Below are 16951 nucleotides of genomic sequence, written 5' to 3'. Positions count from 1 at the left end.
TGTAAACCTAGGGCCAGGGCTCTTTCCTCCCCTCCCCCTCCCCCTCCCCTCCCCCTCCCTCTCTTCTCCCCCTCCCCTCCCCTCCCCTCTCCTCCCCTCTCCTCTCCTCCCCTCTCCTCTCCACCCTGTGCAGCAGGTAGTGGTCCCCAGAGAGATTTGGAAAGCACTTGAAGGTGAGGGCAGTGACAAGCCTTCCTCCCCAACTCCTCAGGATGCTCCTAAGCCCAAGGCTAACCATAATGCAGAGGGTGTGTGTGTGTGTGTGTGTGTGTGTGTGTGTGTACTGCTCCCTACTATGCCCATCCCTTGGTACACTATAGCTAGTACTAATAGCTATCTCCATTTACAGAAGGGGATATCAAGGCACAGATGTTACATAATAAATCTCAGGCCCCACGGCAAGTGGCTAGGGAATCCCTCAACCCTAGTACTACCAAGCAGAGTAGAAATAACAAAGTATCTGGCAGTGAGGTGGTTTTGGGGAGTAGTGTAGTGTGCTGGTGAGAAGCATGTGTTACAGTCAGCACGTGACATGGAGTAAGTGACTTCACTTCTTTGAGACTTAGTTCGCTCATATGCATTTTAAAAGTTGCGTTGGAGAGGCTGGGGTTCAGTGGTGGAGCAGCTGGCTAGTATGGTTCAGGGCGTAGGTTCCATCTCCCAAGGGAATATTTACATAAATAGTTACATAAATAAAATAAGTTGGTGGCACAGGCCTTTAATCCCAGCACTTGGGAGGCAGAGGCAGGCGGATTTCTGAGGCCAGCCTGGTCTACAAAGTGAGTTCCAGGACAGCCAGGGCTATACAGAGAAACCCTGTCTGAAAAACAAACAAATCAAATCAAAATAGCACAGTGTCTGTCAACCGGGGTGGGGGTGGGGGTGGGGGGGCTCAGTAGTGCAGTAATATCAATATCAGTATTATTAGAACTGTTTCCCCCCTGGATTTAATTTCTTGTCTAAAAACATGACTAAGACTAAGGAAAGAAATACCTGAAGTTCTAGGTCAAGACAGCTGTTTGTAATGAGTAAGAATGACGGGGAAGGCTCCAGAGCAGATGGCCAAACTGAGCGGGAGGCAGCAAGTGGGACATGCCTTGAAGTCCCGGTGCTCAGGGCCTGAGGCGGAGGCTGAGGCAGGAGATCAGCCTGGGATACAAACAAATTAAAGGGCGGGGATGTTCATGTGGGGTTTTCAGGTCAGGTTTCTGCACACCTTTGGGATATTTTGAAGAGGCACAGGCACCAAGTAGTGTCCCCCGCCCCTCTTCCTCCCTGCCAGGGAGAAGCGTGTGGGCATCGATTTGGTACACGATGTGGTGGAGCAGGAGCTGCAGAAGGAGGCTGATATCATCCACGGAGTCATGAACCTGCTTATCCGCACGCTGGAAGAGTCAACAGAACAGATCAGGTACCGGCAGAGCCCACCCAAGTAAGGGCAAATCGGTAGGACTGCGCCCCCTGGTGGAACACTGGTGTGTGGAGGCCGAATTCCTGCCTCCTCCACAGGTGCCCACTGGTGGAGAGGATAGGGGCGCATCTCACTAAGGTGACTCACCGGGGCCCTTTGCGGCCACTCTGATCTCTCAGTCCAGTTTGGCAGAGGATTTCAATTGAGGCTTGGTCTCCAAGCATCATCTGGCACGTGTGTGCACTGGTGACATGGGAGTGGGGCACATGCTGAAAGTTTCAGCTTCGTTTTCCAGGGTCTCCCATGATCCTGCAGGTGTCACCAGGTCTTTCCCGAAGGAGAAACCCGCTTTGCCTTCTTCCTTCAGGCTGAACCGCTCTGCCAAGTACAATCTGGAAAAGGATTTGAGGGATAAGTTCACGGCCATAACTATCGATGACGTCTGCTTCTCACTCAACAATAACTCACCAAATATCAATTTTTCTGAGAAGGTTGTGAGAATCGAGCCCAAGTGAGTGGGGTCCTGCTGCTGGGAAAACCCCGGATCCTATCAATCTGACAGGGCCAAGGGAAGCATCCTAGAGCCCCTCTAAGCCAGGAGGCTTGGGGCAAGGCAGTTTTGACCCTGCCCCTGCCCAGAGCCTTCTCTCACTTTAAGAAAGACCGGCCCATTATGTCAAAAGACTTACAGTGTACTCCTTCATCTACTTATAGTTTAACAAGTTGGAGATTATACGAACTATAGTGGTGGGTGAGGTACTAACGCCCCACATCTGTCTTTTACAAGATAATTAGTTAACTGATGGCCCAGGCAAACAAATGCCCATCCAACACTCAGGTCTATTTTGTTTAGTTTGCAGAAATATGTACCTTTTGTGTAACATCTAGTTTGCAGTTTTAAAAAATTAATTATTTGTTCTCATTTTATTTTATTTCTATGTATGAGTGCTCTCTGTCTGCATGCACACCTGCATGTCAGAAGAGAGCATCAGATGCCATTACAGATGGTTGTGAGCCTCCATGTGGGTGCTAGGATTTGAACTCAGGACCTCTGGGAGAGCAGTCAGTGTTCTTCACTGCTGAGCAATTTGGCTTTTTTTTTTTTTAATTAAAAAACATTTATTTATGTTTGTGTGTGGATGGGTGGGTACACTTGTGCACATGTGAAGGTCAGAGGACACCTGGTGGGAGATGGCTCTTTCCTTCGTCCATGTAGGTCCTGGGGACACTTAGGGGGACAGGCTGGTGGCAGGCAGGGTTACCTGCCGAGTTGTCCCACTGGACCCTTAACTTGCATTTCTAGCTAGTTTTTATATCATAGAGCTAATTTATTCATATTTGATTTTTTAAAAAATTAAACATATACAAAATGCATACAGCAAATACTAAATACATACTTCAATGATCACCATTGTATTAGTATCACTTTTTATAATTTAAAAATTTTTACTTTGTGTGTATTGGTGTTTTGCTTACATGTATGTCTGTGGGAGGGTGTTGGAATCCTTGGAACTGCAGTTACAGTCATGAGCAGCATGTGGGTGCTGGAATTGAACCCTGGTCCTTTGGAAGAATAGCCCACGCTCTTAACCACTGAGCCATCTCTCATATTAGTATCTTTTTAAAGTATAAAAAAAAGTAGAAAGATAACGTACCCCCAAACTTAGCCTCTCAGAATAATAATGATCAAGAATATTTCAGTGTGTTAAGAGGCCAGACAGTGTTTCACTGGTGACCTGGCTCAAGGTGTCCTTGAGTGGAAGACAGACTGAGGTGGGGACTACAGTGTCTGAAGGCTTGGTGGGGAGGGAGTGGCTTCCAAAGGAACCCATGTGATGGTGCAGGCCTCGGTTCCCAGCTCTGTGAACTTCTCCAAGGGCAGTTTCATGACATGGGCTTTCCCCATCCCAAGTGATGGAAGAGAAAGAGAGGGAAAAGGGTGGAGGGAGAGGGAACTCTAAGAGAAGCTACGGTGCCTTTTAACATTCCTGTCTCAGAACTGGCATCTCAGGACTTGTGAGAAACAAGTTGGCAAATTTGTTTTCATCCTGTAGGCGAAGGAGACAGGGATCTCTGGGGACTAGTCAGAGGCTGCCTCTAGTCACAAAGTGGAGAGTCCTCAGGCAGTCCCCAAGCGTGGAGAGAAAGAACACCTTCCACCTACTACCATAGACCCGTTCTGGCCCCTCCTTCTCCCCCTCCTTTTTTTGGGATGTGGGAGGGGCAAAGCTTTTGATTTAATTAAGGTCCCTTATCATCATGGTGGGAAACATGGCAGCATCCAGGCAGTCATGGTGCTGGAGAAGGAGCTGAGAGCTCTACATCTTGATTCCCGGGCAGCAGAAGGGGATTGTGTGTAACACTGGTGTGGCTTGAGCATATATAAAACCTCAAAGCCCGGGCTGGAGAGGTGGCCCATCGGTTAAGAGCACTTACTGCTGCTCTTCCAGAGGTCATGAGTTCAATTCCCACCAACCACATGGTGGCTCACAACCATCTGTAATGGGATGCCCTCTTTTGGAGTGTCTGAAGACAGCTACAGTATACTCACATATAATAAATATATAAATCTTAAACAAAAGAAAACAGAACAAACTCCTCAAAGCCCTCCTTCACAGTGACACACTTCCTCCAACAAGGCCACATCTACTCCAATAAAGCCACACCTCCTAATTGTGCCACTCCCTATGGGCCAAGCATTCAAACACAGGAGTCTATAGGGGCTATTCCTGTGAACCACCACAGTTAGCATTTCCTCTTAAACCAGCAATCGGTTTAACTCCTGGCTTCCTCTTACTCAGTGAGCTAGGTTATATCTATTGTTATATGCTTGTGTTTTGTATTGCTGCTCATTGTCTCCAGCTGTGTGATCTTGACTAAGTCTGTTTATTTCTATGAGATTGTTTTCTCTGTGAAGTTGGGACCATAAAAGTAGCTTAGTAGGCTTCCCGGGGGAATGAAATGAGGTTATGTCTTTAACAGCCCAATGTCCAGCACAGACATGGGAGGTTTCCAAATATATTACCCTTGTGTTGGCTCTGGCCAGTAGTGGAAAAGCATCCCAGGTACTTGTAGGGTGGAGGTAGCTTGGTTCCCAGGAGTTTCCTCTGCCACCCCAGCCCTGGTGTGCTGTGAATGAGTGAGAGACTTGTGTTTCAGCTCAGTGAGTCTGGAGGACTGGCTGGACTTCTCCAATGCCAATGTGGAGAAGGCAGACAAACAGCTGAACAATTCAACGGCGCTGAAGACCCTGGTGGACCAAATCCTGTCCCAGACAGCCAATGACCTGCGCAGACAGTGCGAAGTGGTAGACGAGGCATTCATAAATGGGCTGAAGGAGACCAAGGATGCCAGGAACAAGCTGGCTGATCATCTGGCCAAGGTGAGGTCCAGGGGACACACTGTACTCATGAGGTCTTAACTATGGAAACATAAATGTCTGTGAGTGCTGGGCCTCTGTTTACACACACTCTGCAGGAAACCGATCCGCAAGGAGACAGAGCCTAGGGGTGGGAGGGAGAATGGAGGCTGGGACCCGGGCACAGCCTTAGGTCTTCTTTATGTGACATGAGGAGAAGGACCCTGAACTCATACATGATGAAGCATTCAGTCTCTCCAAATCTAACTCTGGCTCTCTGGTCAACTGTCGCTGATAGTTTCCCAGTGGGACACTGGCAAACGGCTTCTGGAAGTAAAAAAAAAAAAAATCTCTGAGACGTAGAACTTGCAGATTCTCATGGTGTAAATATTCCTACTGTGGCCAGTTCAGTTTCAGACTCCCTGTTTAACAAAGAGCTGGCAGAGTCACTGAAAAATGTAACCATCAGAGCCCACAGGAGCCAACTCCCACACACCTTCCTTACTTGGGGATCTGGGGTCCCGAGCACATGTGGCCAGTCCATAGCCTGGGCTCAGCAATGTGGAAAAGTAGGGTCTGGTAGGAGAGGGCCGCATTTTGAACTTGAAAGATGGAAACCTACATTCCAATCTTGTGGCACTGAGCTGAAGGACTTAAACGTATCCCTGAAGCTCTCTGCACCCCTTGCCCCACCTGTGACATGGGGACCATGACGGGCCTTCTGAGGCTGAGAGACTCTAAGGCTTCAGAGCAGCCATGGCTGGGGGTGGGTATGGGGAGTACTGTGCCAGCCTTGTCTGTCACCTTGTCCTTCCTCCTCCCCCTCCTCCTTTTCCCTATTGCCCCCCTCCTCCGTCTCCTCCTCCTTTTAAGACAGGGTTTTTTTATGATGCCATGGAACTTGTCTGGCACTTGTCTGTAGACGAGGCTGGCCTCAGACTCAGAGATCCACCTGCCTGTCTACTGAGTGCACCACTGCCGCTGCCCGCTGCACCCACATCTAGTAGCTTCTTCTAAGACAGTTAGAAGAAGTATGTGAAACTGACTTTATAATATTTTACTTAACTTTCAATATAAAATTATTTTAGCACATTATTCATATTTTTAGCGTGTACTTTATTATTTTTATATTTTGTACTTTTGGGGCTGGGGTGGTGGCTATGTGGATGAAGTGCTTGAAGCGGAAGCATAAGGAGAATCCTGAGCTTGGATCCCCAGCATCTGTGTTAAAGGTGGGGTGTAGAGGTACATCCTGTGATGGATGCTGGTGGGGGGGCAGGTGGGGTGTGGGGGTGGACACAGTGGCTCCCGAGGGCTTCCTGCCAGATAGTTCAGCTGGAGTAGTGAGTACCATGTTCATGGAGAGACCCCGCTTCAAAAAAGAAGGTGGGGTACAATAAGGGAAGATACTCAGCATTGACCTCTGGCCTCCACGAATGCACAAATGGTATGTGCTCCTGCATACACATGCCTAACACACATATACAGGCACATGAACACTCATGCACACACTCATGCACACACAAACACACACATACCGCCACCCCCCCACATGCACATACGCATGCACACATACCACCCCCATACCCCACACACCTTTAAAATTTAATAGTCTAATGCATACAGGACCCTGTGTAGTAGCATATGCCATTAGTCTTAGTACTTGCGAGGCAGAGACAGACAGATCTGTGAGTTTGAGGCCAGCCTAGTCTACATAGCAAGATCCTGGCCAGCCAGGGATACATAGTGAGACCCTGATTTACAAAACAAAACTCTTAACATATACAGTCTCTTAGTATACTATAAATAAGTGGTTCAAGTTCAAAGGCATTAAGAGTTTGTGGGAAACAATGTTTCTGTTTCTAGAGTCTCAAATTTCAAGTTCTAATTACAGACATAGCCATGTGAGCATGGGTAAAGTTCTGAGGACAGAAGGATCAGTGAGCATGGACTGTGAGTGACTCTGGGGACCCACAGCCTACTCAGAAGCCTTGGACTTAGACCCCGTGAGGAGGGGACACAGTTGGCTTTCATCTGACAGGGCTCCCTGGTCAGGAGGAGACTTTGCAAGGGGAAGTACAACCTCCAGTTCTCGTTCGTTTACAATGAGACAACTGTTTACTCAGTGGGCTTTCCCCTGAAAGCTTTACCATTAAGTGATACAGTGTTTAAAATAATCAAATGCACAGATCGGCAAATATTTTTCTATGAAAGAATCAAATAGTGAATATTATAGGCATTCTGGGCCAAGTGGCACCAGGCAGTGGTGTTCTGTTGGTGTTTCTGCAGCAAGGAAGACAACACATTTCCAAAAAGTCTTCATTTTTGGAAAAATTCAGCAATAATAATAATGATAATAATAATAATCACAACAACAGAGTTTTTAAACAGTGGTCTACTGTTGCGGGGAGGTAGGATCTTGCTTTGTTCTGGTGCAAAGTTAGGGTTTCCTATAAAATTCTTCACAAGCGTTCATTTGCCAACGCTAATTCATAACGAACTGTTACATAACTCATCTAAAAATATAATTTCCCTCAGAGCCATACTGCCAGCTGATGCCAAATGGTCCGAGCAAATGATTTTGGCTGGCTGTGCTGTTTCTTGGGAGGCATTTGAGGGTGGGGTGGGGTGGCTGTCAGGTGATTCCACAGCTATTTGCCTCTTAGCAAGTAATTCCCTTCGAGTTGGCAGCTGAGGGAGATGCTCCTGCACGCTGCTAAGTGAACTCTGACCTCTGGACATTTCCCTTCGCTTGCTTTGAGGACAGAACCCACTGCTGGGGGCTTGACAACGATGTTTGCAAATCTATGCAGGAAGGAAGTCTTCCTTCTTGGCTAACTTTTACAGCTCTGAGGTGTGGGGAGCAGCTTGTCACCAGGTCCAAGCCAGGTGGCCACGTCCTAAGCTGTGTGCCTCGGGCTGTCTTGCCTCGAAATTTTAGGCCAGGTTCAAAGAGGAAGATTTTTTGAGTCTGCATCGAAAACTAATTTCTGACAGACATACAGCACTTGTTGGCAACAACTGAGGGTGCTGCTTCCTCAGAAAAATTCCAGTCCTAGCCCTGGGCTAAACATAAACCATAAGAAAGCATGTAGGCGTGGCCAAGCCACGGAGCTAGTGAGTTGGGGAGCACCCAGAACCATTGGGCTGCCGTTCCTTGCCGGGTCTGAGAGCTAATGAAGTGCAGGGGGCGGGGGTGGGGTGTGGGGGTGTGGGGAAACGAAGTCAGTCTAGCACCACAACAAATGCTTTTCTGTCTCCTTTCATTCCTTCCCACCTTACTTTCTGAGACAAAAGTCTCTCCCTGAACCCAGTGAGTAGCAAGCTCTGGGCAGGGGTCCTCTTGTCTGTGACCCCCTAACCCCGGGGCTGGGGTTACTGATGTGCTTGCTCTGTCACACCTGGCTTTTACACAGGTGGGTGGTGGGGATTTGAACTCAGTTCCTTGTACTTGTATGTAGGCACAACAATGGAGCTAGCATCTCCCCTCTACGAAGTACTTGTTAATGAATAGTGCAGTGTCTAACTATGGGCTTTAAATAATTTGCATTTTCACAGGCTTTGTTCAGCCCAGCCCATTTTTGCTCAACATGTATTTGTACCACAACACCTTAGCAGTGTGTGTGCGCGTGTATCCAGAAGATAATGAGAGATACCTTCCTCTATTGCGCTTTTTGTTCTGTTTTTGAGGCAGGGTCTCTCACTGAATCTGGAGCTTGCCAGTTTGGTCAGACTGGCTGGCCGGCCAGTGAGCTCCAGGGAACCCGCAAGCTCTGTGACCTTTCCCCATTCTTGGGGTTATAGAAGTCCACCACTGCTTTCAGCTTTTATGGGGGTGCTTTGGATCTGACTTCAGGTCCTCGTGCTTGCCAGCAAGCACTTTGCCAATGAGCCTCAGCCTATTTCTCAATTTTGAAAACAGTCATTTCATGTAGAACAGTGGTTCCCAACCTGTGGGTCATGACCCATTTTGGCAAGCCTCTAGCTCCAAAAAATATTTACATTACAATCCATAACAGTAGCAACATTACAGTTATGGAGTAGCAATGAATATAATTGTATGGTTGGAGGGGGTCACCACGACAGGACCCGTATTTAAGGGTCGCAGCTATAGGAAGGTTGAGAACCACTGATGTGTCTAAGAGGTAGCCACGTCTAACTCAGCACAGTGAGACCACGTCTCAAAAATAAAACCAAAAATCGCAGGAGGCTGTGGTGGACCACATCTTTAATCCCAGCACTTGAGAGGCGAGGGCTGGTGGAGCTCTGTGAGTTTGAGGCTAGCCTGGTCTACAAAGTGAGTTCTAGGACAGCCAGCGCTACACAGAGAAATCCTATGTTGGGATTAAAGGTGTGTGCCACCACCACCACCCAGCTGCAGCCTAATGATTTTAAAGCAAATCTCAGATATTATTTTATTTCAGTGTCAAATATTTGAGTGTGTTTCTAAACCATAAGGATTCTGTTTTTCATTTAGCCCTCTCACGGTAGTGTGGCTCATTCCTAGCATGGCTACCTACTGTTTTGATTTCTGCTCATCTGTATTCTTAAAGCTGGTTTATTCAGATTAGAACCTAGACAACTTCTACTAGACTTGCATTAGACTTTTTTTTTCTTAAAGATTTATTTATTATATCTAAGCACACTGTAGCTGTCCCCAGACACACCAGAAGAGGGCTTCAGATCCCACCATGGATGGTTGTGAACCACCATGTGGTTGCTGGGACCTGAACTCAGGAAGAGCAGCCGGTGCCCACAACCAGTGAGCCATCTCTCCAGCCCTGCACTAGAGTTTCTTAAGCTGCTTCTTAACATTCCTTACATTTATGGCCAGAGAATTGGCTTAGAGGTTATAAGAGCCCTGACTGATGGATGCTTCAGAGGACTGCAATTGGTTCCCAGCACCCACATCAGATGCCTCAAAACCCTGTGACTCCAGCTCCAGGGTTCCAAGTCAAGCAGAGGCAGATAGCATGCCTGCAGAGTCAGTTCTCTCTGTTTCAAGACAGCACCTTGCTGCTGTGTCCACCTGTGACGAAGGCAGAGGGCAAAGGTCAACTTATTTCCATCCATCCGTTCTGTGAGGTTCCTAAGAAACAGCTGCTGAAGGACCTGCCTCTTGGGGAACAAGTTTCCAATGAGAGACTCTGCTAAAAGTACAAGGGATGGCCAGCACCTGAAGAACAATACCCAGGACTGGCCTTTGGCTTCCGTGTTTACATACAAAAGTGCACCTGAACACACCCGAATACACACACATGCACTACCAACAAAGCTCAAGAGACACTGTCATTTTTTCCCCCAGATTTCCAGGAGACAGAACCTGGTGCTGGTGTGTGTGTGTGTGTGTGTGTGTGTGTGTGTGTGTGTACACAATGAAATATCATCTTTCTGCTCCCGATTTGAAGGTACTTTTAACCAGGTAGGCAAGAGGCCTTGAGCAATAGTGTGGGGCACAGCCGGCTGTATTAGCTATTTTACTGTTGCTGTGATAAAACACCCCAGCAAAAGCAACTTAGGGAAGAAAAGTTTAGAGGGATAGAGCCCCTCTTGTATGGGAATTTTTGACTGGATGACAGGGCCAGGAGACTAGCTGTTCACATATTCATCCATAAACAGGAAGTAGAAAGAGAGAGAGAAGGAAGTAGAATAAGACCATAACCCTTCAAAGCCCACCTCCAGCAAGCCTCTACCTACTAAAAGATCCATAACCATCCAAACACTACCAACATCTGGGACCAAATGTTCACATACATGAGTCTATGAGAGATAGTTCTCACTCAAACCACTGCAGTGGCCGAGCCTTTGCTGACGTTGTTCTCCAGGGAAGTGACATCATCTGTGTGCGTGATGAGGTGACTCTCAGTCAGTTGGATCTGCTCTGTGTCTGCAGTTCCACGGTTGCTTGAGCATCTCTGCTTCGGGGGCAAGTGATCAGATTGTCTGGGCTTCTGCTTATGTGGGAATGTGAATTTAGGCCTTAACGTTCATGGTCTTAATAGCTATGTCCGTGCCGTTGATTTCTGAATAGCGAGGTGAAGCCTGACCTACTCCAATACTTTCCATCAGGTTATGGAAGAAATTGCTTCCCAGGAAAAAAACATCATGGCTCTTGAAAATGCCATCACGCAGCAAGAAGGGCCAGCCAAGGTAGCACACACACGCCTGGAGACCAGGACGCACCGGCCGAACGTGGAGCTGTGTCGAGATATTGCCCAGTATCGGCTGATCAAGGAGATTCAGGAGATCAACCACAATGTTGCCAGGTGGGCCGGCCTGTGCTGGGGTGTGACTTCAGCCCGCACTGTAAATTGCAGTGTGGGGGCACAGCAAAGGGTGCTGCTGGCTCTGTAGCATTGGAAGGATGCCTTCCTAGTTGTCAGGCCTGCTAACTCCAACCAAAGCAGCTGTCGTTCATGAAGCAGAGCTCAATGTCAAGACATTTTGTCATAATGTCCAAATCCAGATGTTAGGTAATATCTGCCATTTTAAGTGTTGGCTTTTCCTTTTCAGTGCTGAAAATAAAGCCTAGGGCCTTGGGTTTGCTATGCAAGAACTCTGTCGCTGAGTAAGATCTCCCAACTCTTGCTCTGAGACCAGTTCTTATTAAATAGGTTAGGGTGACCTTGAACTTTCTATGTAGCCCAGGCTGGCTCTTCAGTCATGACCCATCCTTTGAGCACTGGTATTAAAGGTGTATGCTGCTACTTCTACCAACATGTGTCATAAGCCTGGCTGTAGCCAGCAGCCAGGAAGCACTGCCTAGAGAAGCAAGGGAAATAAAAATATCAGTTTGACTGCATATCCAAGCACGTTCCCTCTCCCACTGGAACAAAGGATCCAGAGCATGTGATTATCCCTCACGCTGTTCTTCTCTCAGGTTAAAGGAAACCCTGGCCCAGGCTCAGACGCAGCTGAAGGCCCTGTACCGCAGGCAGCTGGCCCTGCAGGAGGAAATCCAGGTGAAGGAGAACACCATCTATATCGACCAGGTGCTGTGTATGGAGATGAGGAAGTCCATCCCACCTCGAGACGGCGACGACCATGGGGCCTGGGAGGGGGGCATCCGCGCAGAGGCCATCTGCTGATAGGAGCCATTCAGAGCCTTATTAAACTGCATCGTAAGACAAGAGTTAGCACAGAGCTCTCATTTCAGGTGGGTGGAACTTTGGGCAGCCTGCCGCAGCCTCTTGGCAGGACACCTCAGGCCGGCTTGGGTCTGTGACCTGGGGACAAGGTTCTGTTCTACTATGGTTGTTGGTGAGGAAGATACCTCACAATTTAATGCTAGGTGTCAGCACCAGACATAGGGATCGCAGAGGTCTTGGGGCCAGGGGATGGAGCCATTAGAGAGTCATCCTACTCTCAAGCTGGGGCTGGGTTTTCTATCCAAGGGATCCCTTCCTTTCTCATGGAATAGGATGCAATCCATTTGCCCTAGGAAGCTTAGATGCCCCCTCCCACCTCCTGGCAGTTCATCGCAAGTCCATGCAAGTGTCAGAATCAGATGAAAGAGAAGGCTGTTAGGAGAAGATAGGGCTCTCGCTTGTTTAGAGGTTTAAAGCTGAATCTAGCGGGCAGGGAGGAGGCAGCAGAATTGCTTGTGTCCGTGTCTGTGAAGTCAGAAAGGAAATGTCCCTGGCTCAAAGACCAGGAGAGGGTTCTGAAAGCAGCGGCCACGTGTGCTTGCTCTAGGATTCTACACTAAGAGCTGCTGCAGTTTCTGATCGACAGCTGGAAAAGACAGCAACCTGGGCTAGGAAGGCAGGTCTCTGCCCAGCCTGCATCTTTCAGCGCCCCCATGTGGTGGCAGGAAGTTTTATACTCCTTTAAGTTTTCCTTCCTGAAGAGAAACTCCATCGTTTCATGTTTGATTCTAGACTATTTAGTAGTCACTGCGTGTTTTTATTTTGTTGCATTTTTCACTCTAAAAAAATTAGCAGTAATAAAAAAGAAAAAATTAATTTGAGCTGTGGATTCAAATTCAAGCTATGGATTTGAATCTCTTAACAATGGTTAAGAGTAAAGGGGTCAAGGAATAGGCAAGATGGCTTAGGCACTTATGGCCAAGATTGAAGACCTGAGTTTGATTGATATCTGGGACCCACATGGTGGGAGAACTGACTCCCACTAGTGGTATTCTAACTTCTACACGTGCTCCATGGCCACTCCCCCCCCCCGCCCCACCCCAAACACACAGCTGGTGTATGTGCATGTAATAAAAAAAACAATTCTTTATAGAGACTAGGTGTTGGTGAGGATGGGGAGACAGCTCAGTGGGTAAAGTGTGGGTATAAGAACCTGAATTTGGATCCTGAACACCCATATGAAAAAAAAATCTATCCATGGCCGTGTGTGTGGTCCCAGTGCTGGAAGACGGAGGCAGGAGGATTCTGTCACTGGACAGCCGGTCTAGCCACACCAGTGAGCCCCAGATTCAGCAAGACACCCCCATCTTAAAAAAATAACAAGGTGGCGGCTGGAGAGATGGCTCAGCGGTTAAGAGCACTGACTGCTCTTCCAGAAGTCCTGAGTTCAATTCCCAGCAACCACATGGTGGCTCACAACCATCTGTAACAGGATCTGATACCCTCTTCTGGTGTGTCTGAAGACAGCTACAGTGGTGTACTTACATACATAAAATAAATAAATCTTTAAAAACAAAACAAAACAAGATGAACAGCAATAGAGGAAGAACTCTGATGTTGACCTATGACCTCTATATACCTGCATGGGTTCGCTCTCCCCCCCCCCCCCCACAGCCTAGCATTACTGTAGATGGAGTGAGATAGTCTGTGTTTAGAGCCCTGCCCTCAGCCTGTCTCAGAAGGAAGTAAATAACTACAAGCCTTTTGGAACACAACCCCCATGTTGCCACAATTCCAACTGCACAGGGATCAGTTTTTACAGTATTGTTTTCCTCCCAATTGTGTGTTGCAACCATGCTCCACATTGCTGCACCATTGCTACAACGATTACACACCTCCTGAAAGGTATGATTAAGCCATTTTCCACGTGGTCGCCATTGCTCTCCCAGAGAGAGCTCTGGCTGTCGACAGCTGCTTGGACTAAGTCGCCACGGCTGCCTCTGCTCTGTGTTAACTTTTGGAATCCTGACACCTAGTGGACAGTAGGTGGTGAGCACCAGCTCCAGCCAGAAAACCAGGAGACCTGGATTCTAGAACTGACCCTGCCAGAAATGTGTCTCTCCCTCTTAGGGTCACCAGTAGAATGAGAGGATTGAGTAGAGAGCCTAGAGGCCCTCCCATGTCTGACACTTCCTAGATCTGGGGCACTTCATGGGTGCACGAAACCATCTCAGGATACGGATCCCACTTCCAGGAGGTTAGGAGCTGGATATTTATTCTCTGCTATCAGCAAGTGACTGAACTGAAATGGAAAGACCCAATGCCGATTGGTGTTCTGTGACTCAACCACTCAGGGTCTGAACACCACCCTTCTGAATGCCTTCTCACACCCTGAGTAAGGTGTGAACTCTCTGCCTCAGGGCCCAGTGGAAAGTTTGTGGGCGCTCTGCTGCTCTGGTCCGGAAGGGCAAAACTATCTTCTTTTCCAACCGAGGGCAGACCTCAGAGCTTCTGCCGACTCAACACAGGGATGGGGCCCGACAACAACATTCTAGGAAACGGCCAGCACCGTTCTAGGAAAATCATCCCCAGGCTCTGAATTTGTTTAGTGCCAGGCTCTGCATTAGATACAGCGCAGAGCAGATCCGTGATCAGTCAGCCTGTGGAGGATCCAGAACATGTTTCACAGCTTCCTGAGCCTCAGTTTCCCCATCTGTAAAGAGGGATCATAAAACCCAGGCCAGACCAATAAAAAAAAGTCATGCAATGCAATTTGGGCAGGCATTGTGGGGAACATGATTTACATTTCTCCATATATAAATATGAAATCCAGGAGCACCACAATTCCCAGAGGGCAAACTTGTCTTTGTTCACTTTGTCACTTTCTGGCACTCGTCTGGAATGAGGACGTTTCAACCAAGAAAGTTGTCCTGGTCCATTTTACAGGGGACATCTGCAGTAGCCCGAGGCTGTCAAAATCTTGGTAGCTACCAAGTCCACCAGCTACAGTCCTCTCTACCCATTCAAACCAGATGTCTTTTCATGATAACGTAAGCCATATTCTTGATAGGTGCAGTGGGGATTCATCTTGTGAGGATAGTGAGTCCAAGGCCAGCCTGGGCTACATAGTCCAAGGCCAGCCTGGGCTACATAGTGAGGCACTATACAGAAAATAAGCAAGAACATTATTTGTAGGCAATAAAAATTTTAGATGCTATCCTTTAAGTCACGTGTCATTTAAACTTGAGCTTTGTTAAACAGGACTAAAGTTGAACTTGTCCATAATCAATACGAAAGAGAGAGAGAGAGAGAGAGAGAGAGAGAGAGAGAAAGTATTAAAGTTTCACCTTTTCATGGTTCGGTTAGCTCAGCAAGGAGTGGAACCGGGTTCCACTATGAGAGGTGACAGGTTGAGCTAAACAGAGGGGTGGAGGGCCAGGGATTTCCTGCATGGGATCAGTGACTTTAAAAGTGTCCTGATGGGGCTGGTGAGATGGCTCAGTGGGTAAGAGCACTGACTGCTCTTGGGAAAGTTCTGAGTTCAAATCCCAGCAACCACATGGTAGCTCACAACCACCCATAATGAGATCTGACGCCCTCTTCTGGTACGTCTGAAGTCAGCTACAGTGTACTTACATATAATAAATAAATAAATCTTAAAAAAAAATATGTCCCGAGAGCTTGCTGCTTCTTGCTGTCCAGTTTGGACATCATCTATGAATCCAAAACTGGCTTTTGTCATCCTCACTCTACCAGCTCCTTAACCTAGCATTCAAATTTTCCCAAAGTGTGAGAAATAATTGTCTACTCTTATTTTTTTCTGTTTGTTGTTGTTTTTTGGAGACAGTGTGTAGCCCTGGATGTCCTGGAACTCACCAAAATGGCTAACCCTTTCAGACCGACAGCCACTCGGTGCCAAGGTCTTGACTTCTAATCCAGCCATAAAGCATTTTCAAACAGGTTCATTTTACAGGCAGCACATTTACTTTGCACTACTACTGCAAATGGGCAATTAGAACTGTCTGTGTGGTAGGAAGCGATGATGAAGGTGAATATGCTGAAAACAAGGTCATAAAACTTAAAGCCAACTAAAACAGTGTAAAAAGCAGCGGTCTTATGAGCTGTGTGTCGGCTCACGCCCGTCACTTCAGCATCCACAGAAGACCCTCAAGCTGAGGACTCCCATCCAAAAGACCTGTTTGATAGCGTGTTTGGAGGTTCTAGCAGGTGAACATAGCTACCCTTAACTGAAGGCTGGCCCTCCTGCATTCAGGGAAGGTTGTGAAGAACATGGAGTTGTGAGGGAGGAGGGGGACACCTGCCTAGCCAGATAGATCAGCTTAATCAACCCTGGCAATCAGTGGAGTGACACATGTTGCAATCAGATCTCGTCCAGAAAGATCTATTTGAAATTAACACTCACCTTTCATGTTGGGGTCCAGGCGTCACTCCACAAACCACAGGAACACGGATCTCAGTCTCACCGGGATAGTCTGTCGAGCGTTTCCCCCCGGAGTGATCGATCAGGGATGCAGACTGCAACTCTGTGCCAGGATCCTATAGAGATTTTAAGCCTGAAATTCACAGACATCTGTGCCAAGTTATTCAGGATTTAGGAATAGGGCATTTCCTTAGGAATATGTCTTTGCTGGGCATTGAACTGTGACAGGGACTTGCCTTGTCTAACATTCATATCTTAATTTGCTGCCCAGGATGTCAGTACCCATGTAGATGACTCTTTCTGCCAAGTAGGACATCAGTTCCCAGGGAGATTGCGGGAGCTTGAAACTGTACTTGACACCTACTCAAAATGGAAGTCTTATTCCAAATGGCTTCTTACATTGGTGCAGGTGTCTCTCTTATGTTGGGGTCCATCCCAGGAGCAGCTTATAAAAGCAAAAATCATAAACTTCGTACACAGGTGCAGGAAGTGCTGCTGGGCGGTTGGTTCGGGTCCAAGCTTATTGTGGCTAACTGTACAAAGCAGTTCTAACTGACCTGTAATGTGACTGGTTTCCAAGGACACCAAGGCACAGAGCATAACAGAATATGCAATCAACTGGGGAATGAGAAAGTTTCTTAGTAACAGCAGAA

General features: G+C 47.6%; 1 protein-coding gene and 1 long non-coding RNA gene across 5 annotated transcripts in view; one reads left to right on the top strand and one right to left on the bottom strand.

The window, feature by feature from the left end:
- Tekt1 (tektin 1) overlaps positions 1–11904 on the top strand; it is a 17726-nt gene extending 5822 nt beyond the window's left edge. For 3 of the 4 annotated variants that reach the window (NM_001282006.1, NM_011569.3, NM_001282007.1), the window contains exons 4-8: positions 1283–1411; positions 1779–1922; positions 4571–4793; positions 10839–11035; positions 11650–11904. In NM_001282006.1, the coding sequence (NP_001268935.1) occupies positions 1283–1411; positions 1779–1922; positions 4571–4793; positions 10839–11035; positions 11650–11857 (901 nt within the window). In that variant the 3' untranslated portion in view covers positions 11858–11904. The remainder of the gene's footprint in view (positions 1–1282; positions 1412–1778; positions 1923–4570; positions 4794–10838; positions 11036–11649) is intronic. The other variant, XM_006532933.3, reaches the window with a different exon arrangement.
- Gm51867 lies at positions 11031–16951 on the bottom strand. Its single transcript, XR_003949578.1, has 3 exons — positions 16698–16951; positions 16281–16414; positions 11031–11531 (listed from the first exon to the last, which is right to left on the bottom strand). It is a non-coding gene; the product is annotated as a predicted gene, 51867 (long non-coding RNA).

The sequence above is a fragment of the Mus musculus genome, chromosome 11 (genome assembly GCF_000001635.26).
Source record: "Mus musculus strain C57BL/6J chromosome 11, GRCm38.p6 C57BL/6J".
Lineage (NCBI taxonomy): Eukaryota > Metazoa > Chordata > Mammalia > Rodentia > Muridae > Mus > Mus musculus.
Note: the sequence above shows the minus strand (reverse complement) of the source record. Positions and strands in the feature narration are given on the sequence as shown.